The sequence below is a fragment of the Histoplasma capsulatum genome, genomic scaffold, assembly GCF_000149585.1.
Source record: "Histoplasma capsulatum NAm1 scaffold_1 genomic scaffold, whole genome shotgun sequence".
NCBI lineage: Eukaryota > Fungi > Ascomycota > Eurotiomycetes > Onygenales > Ajellomycetaceae > Histoplasma > Histoplasma mississippiense.
In genome coordinates, this window is record NW_001813982.1 from 4,295,642 (window position 1) to 4,301,040 (window position 5,399).

Consider the following 5,399-nt stretch of genomic DNA (forward strand, 5'->3'; position numbering starts at 1 on the left):
GCTGTAAGAATACTGTGAAGTTGCTGGCAAGATATATCCATTGCAAATTACCCGATTGGATGCAAAGAGATTAATAAGCACGGATGTATGCACGTGATCAGATTGCCAGCCAACAAAAAAGAATCCACCGATTCTATCCAATTTTTTTTTCAACCGCGTGGATAACATTGCTCTCAATCAAACACATGGACAGGACGGTTGCTCAATAATCATCGGAATCCACCATACAATGCGTCGGCTTGAGCTTAGCCGTCGGTTCAGCAAACTACGAGATCTTCCCAGATCTCTCGCTCTAGCCCAGGTAGCGCGGGAAGTCTGGAGCGCCAGGGCACCAGAGAGGAGCTAGGAGGCCAGCTAATGAGCAAATCTGTGGCTGGTGGTTTATTTCCTTCGCTCTCAACAATGCTGAGTAACGCTTTCACTGGCTGACCTTTTGCTCCTAGCAAGGCAACGAATCTTTCCTGAAACATCCCAGCAATAATAGAATGACCGCGGTGGCTATGGCGCGTAAGCTAGGTTTATCCCTGGCATGAGGGTTTTCTTCTGGAGCGACTGAATCCCTTTTCCTCAGGTTCAATTCTATAAATATCAACGGGTGCCTTTCTCTGTTGAATTTGCTTTGTGTCTTTGCTTTTTCAACGTTTAGTTTCCTTGGGATATCTTTCGATGACCACAAAACGATTCTATCCTGCGTTTGTGAGGGTTGCCCTTTGACCCTGTTTCTCTCAGCTTGAGCGTCTATTTTGTTGCTTAGAAATTCTGTCGGGAAAAGTATTTGCTTATTATCCCCACAGTAGTGTTTTTTTTCTATGTTGAAGTAATCCATTCAAGTACTTTACACTAGCAATGTCTAGCACATCCCCATGGCCACGAGCGTTCCAACACCACGCAATGGATTTCAACAGCCCCACCCCGCTGGACTTCATCCGCGGCAAAACAATTCTGCTTACTGGTGGCGCGTCCGGATTTGGCGCCACATTTTTCTCCCGCTGGGCTGCTGAAGGTGCAACAGTGATAATAGGTGACATCAATACGGTAGCGGGAGCCGAACTCGTCGCACGTGTTCGGGAAGAAACTCAGAACCCAAACCTACATTTCCTACCCCTGGACGTAACCTCCTGGCAGTCTCAAGTCGACTTCTTCCGCGAAGCTGTGAAGCTCAGCCCGCATGGCGGGATCGATACTGTTGTGGCCAATGCGGGCATAAACAATGCGAAGGAGTCCAAATATTTCGAAGAGCCCCCAATAGACTACCAAAATGACTCCAACCCACCCGCACCGCGATTCTCCACCATTGATGTAAATCTTACCGGAACCCTATATACGACGCACCTAGCTCTATTCTACTTGCCCCGCAACCCAGGATCGATGCCATGCTCGCCGGCTTCTTCTGAATCTTATACTCAGCCGCCAGAAACCAGGGAAAGAGACAGACACATACTCCTCTTAGGCTCCGTAGCGAGTATCTTACCTCTACCTTCCCAGACTTCTTACTGCGTCTCTAAACATGGTGTTATGGGTCTTTTCCGTTCTCTGCGCGTCACAACCCCGCTTCGAGATGGGGTTCGGGTGAATATTCTCTGCCCGTACTTTACTGAGACTCCAATCCTCGGCATCAGCGGCAAGGTCATTTTATCCGGCGCCGCACTGACAGATATTAATCACGTCTGTGATGCGGCGACGCGCTTTGTGGCGGATCCTGGGTGCGTGGGTCGCAGTGTGGTGATTGCGCCGAAGCTCAGGGTTCGGTCTCCCCTGTCTGGACTTGCTCCTGACGGCGAATCGGAAGGAGGAGAGGAACGGATCCCAGGGATGGGTGGGTTGAAGGGTATTCCTGATATGCAGGACGTGTACGACCTTGCAACGAATCCTACAAATAGTGGGCTGAGGGCCGAATCGAAAGCTGGTGGAGATGGGAGGGAGGTGAGGGATATCGCGATTTGGGAATTTTACACGCATGATTTGGATGACTCGGAACTATTCACCCGGAGGATTGTTGGGATTTTACTGATCACGGCTAGGGTAAGAGGCTGGTTGTTGTTTATAACGGATCTATGGAACGGAGTTACCATGGTTTTGAAAAAAGCATTAGGTGGTGGTGAGAAGAGAAAGAAAAATGTTTAGTATTTGGAGGCAGAAAGACAATGTTTGTTTACCTCTTGTTGGCGATCAACTTTTCTAAGGTTGTTATTGTTATTCTACGTGTCTGCGGTGTTCACGTGCAAGGCAAACGCCGACTTAGTTTTCCCTGTTCCATGTATCTTTAGCATATGTTTATTCTTCAAGGAATGTCAGCCATTCAGCTAGTATAGGGCTGTTTTTTGCTCCCACATAACCTCCAGTCCTCTGTTCCTACCTTATCTAAATGCAGAATACTCAATGGCTCAGTTTCATAGCTCGCTATAGCTTACAATGAAGCTTGTATGATGAAGCCATATACTGTACTAAATATACTTTCATAAAACCCGGAACTAAAAAAAAAGATTTGGTAACTTATATTAAAAGTACTTGATACCAAGGATTAAACCTAACTTAAAATCAGAGATGTAATGATACAAAACAAATGGCAGTAGCTCGAAACAAGGTACCCCCGCAATGCCCCGCAATGCCCCAAAAGACGCTAAAAATTCATGGCCTACATGAGTGCAAGCTTTTTGTTGCTCTCAAATAGTTGAACAAGGGACATAAGCGCCCTCTTCAGGCCAGAATCGGAAGTCCCACATAAATCGACCAGGAGTGCATCCGCAACTTCATTAAGACGGTCGTGGATATTCGCATATCTCGGATGCGAAGGGCGTTCTTGAACGCGCACCTGCGAAGTCTTCGATGGAGGAAACCCTAATCTTGCCCTTGCTTTGCCAGAGATACCGTCCACGACACTTCCAATAATGGTATGGTTGCCATTCGTATTATTCTGACATGCCTCTAGTGAAGACAGGTATATTTGAGCGACGAAAACGGCGCATAGCGAGCTGAGCTTCTCAACTGGTGCCCCCGGAAAAATTTCTTTGAATGGGGTTAGGAGGGCTTTTTCAGATGTTGAGCGCATAGATGTAATGACTGGGGATGAGAGATCGAAAACTGGCAAGGGAGTTTGCATTATCAATGTTTCGAGGTGATCAAGTGCACAGCCCGCACTCCAGGATGCTGTCTTCAGGGCTCTCTTGTGAGTTGTGTCTTTGTTTCGGCTCGCCGTGGAACCACTCTTGTGTAACGGGGAATTTTTCTGTATCCATCGCGGAATCTGTTTCTTAAAGCTAATACGGCGTAATAATCCTGATGAGCTATCTACCGGCGGGTCACTCAGGGATAGTCGGGATGTATCACCAGTAGAGTTGTAAGATCCTTGGCCTGCGCAGCCACTATCATCGCCAGACCCGGGAGGTCGTTCGGTGTGCGGCGAGAGGTTCAAGCAGCTGAATGCAGATGGAAGTTTTTTAGACGCGGGAATCGATTGGGCGAATGCATCCGCTTCAGATTTGCCACATGGAACAGCAAGACAGGATGTGGATTTCGGGATCGTAATCAACCTTGGCTTTGCCATTCGGTCAATCTTTATAGGCTTCTATCGTCTTCGTTAGTAATGTACGAGTAATTTGCGCGTGTTAAATTACTGGGCCTCACCGCAACCTCCGATGATCCACATAAACTCTCCGAGGAGCTATGTTGTCTATATTGCACGATCTGGCACCTGCGCTTTTGAATTTTAGGCAGGTCATGAGCATCAGCATTTCCGTAATTCGTGCTGATGAATTCACCGAAAAGCCAACATTCTTCGGTTTCGAATGTTTTATTTGTGGGGCTTGTGATTCTCGTGACAGATACAGCGGAAGATTGGAGAAGTTGAGAGGATGATTTCTGGATTCGAAGTTTTCCTAAACTGATAATCTTATTAGATGCGTTCGGATATCTACGCTGGCAGTGACATCAAACCTTTGGCGTCCGGCTTCAGCTGAATATTCTTCATCATGACGAGCTTCCAAAGAGGGAGCTACCATCATCCCAGCCATGGTTCCTCGCAGCAGAACGCTGCCGAAGTTCGCAAAACGGAATAGTTAACGCGATCCGGTTGGAAATTGGCCGTCGCGTAAATGCATGTTGTGGTGATCCAGGTTGCTAAAAGTCCGGCGCAGATGAGTGAGGTTCCAGTGCATCAATGCGGCATGTGCCAACTGGACAGGACGAAATATTTATTATCCAAACTGACAACGTGGGGATGTAAATTGCACAACAACAGAGGCAAATTACGGAGAACGAGCCGAAGAGATAATAAGCTACCATATTTTGTGCAACCATGGCTGAAGCTTTGACGTCCCATTAAATTTGACTCGAAAAAGGGGATATTTCTGTATGCAGTGTTTGATAGATAAAAACAAAGGCAACAAGGGCGAACGGCTGGCCCGACCAAACGAGGCCAATTAGCTCAGTTCGCGGCACGCGCCCACCCGAACCAAGCTCCAAGCTTTGGGCGAGCATACCCTGAAACAATTAAAGTCATCGTCATCGCCACGACGTTTGAGTTATAGAGAACAATAAATAAGGAGAGCTAGGGAAGGTGGAGACAGTAGCGGCAAAGATTCAGGGGTAATATTGCATTTTGAAATCCGGGGACGTGAACGATATCGTAGGGCTTGAGCGACGGGGTGAATTGATGATGCGATGATATGATGGTCGGTGCTGCTATTGGCGTCTGGGCCCGTCCTGAGTCTACTTCCATGTCCCTGGTCCAGACTTCGAAAGTGGGCTGGCAGGTATCCCAAAACTTGTTTTCCATATAAGCCAACCCCCTCGATTCCCTTTTTTGTACCCTCGCTCCCACCCTGGATGGTTGCATATAAATAATGCCACCACAGTCTGCAAGCCACAAGTCACCAGCTCGACACGTTTGCCCCTAGGCCATCAGGGCTGTCAAACAAGGAGTAAATGTAAGACTGAAGCGACTTCACAACGAGGATAGAGAAGAAAGAAGGCTCTTTGGCTCTTGGAATATTCTCTTGAGGTGGGATGTCGGCTTATCTCGGCGAATATATGATCCGTCATCTGATAAGCTCATCTCGCAAACAAAGCAAACACAAAAATTATTCGTGGAATAAATCTTGCTGGATATGGATTTGGATAACTTCAAGTTATGGCAATCTACGAGAGGACGGGATCGAGGGAATCGGGAACTAAAATCATATAGATTCGGAGAGGTTGTTCCAGGAGCAGACAGCTCCTTTCACTTCTAAATGCTCTCCGAGAGCTTTGTTGCGTCGTTCCTAACGTCCAACAACCAACAAATCTCGCCCGCGCTCAAGGATGTTGGGATTTGTCTCCATGAATTTCAGCCCTCGAAGTCACTTCGCCTGACTTTGAAGAAGAGCTCTACTGACCCCAATGGTTTGGCTGTTGGGAGCTCA

At 47.5% G+C, this 5,399-nt stretch overlaps 2 protein-coding genes across 2 annotated transcripts; one reads left to right on the forward strand and one right to left on the reverse strand.

The window, feature by feature from the left end:
* Nucleotides 1–891: 891 nt before the first annotated feature.
* Nucleotides 892–2,182, forward strand: HCAG_01218 (predicted protein; the record flags this gene model as incomplete). Its single annotated transcript, XM_001544121.1, has 3 exons — nt 892–1,299; nt 1,486–2,022; nt 2,138–2,182. 3 exons carry the CDS (start codon nt 892–894, stop codon nt 2,180–2,182), a joined length of 990 nt encoding a protein of 329 aa, XP_001544171.1.
* A 453-nt stretch (nt 2,183–2,635) lies between these two features.
* On the reverse strand, nt 2,636–4,010 carry HCAG_01219 (predicted protein; the record flags this gene model as incomplete). Its single annotated transcript, XM_001544122.1, has 3 exons — nt 2,636–3,553; nt 3,625–3,880; nt 3,934–4,010. 3 exons carry the CDS (start codon nt 4,008–4,010, stop codon nt 2,636–2,638), a joined length of 1,251 nt encoding a protein of 416 aa, XP_001544172.1.
* Between the last annotated feature and the right edge of the window lie 1,389 nt (nt 4,011–5,399).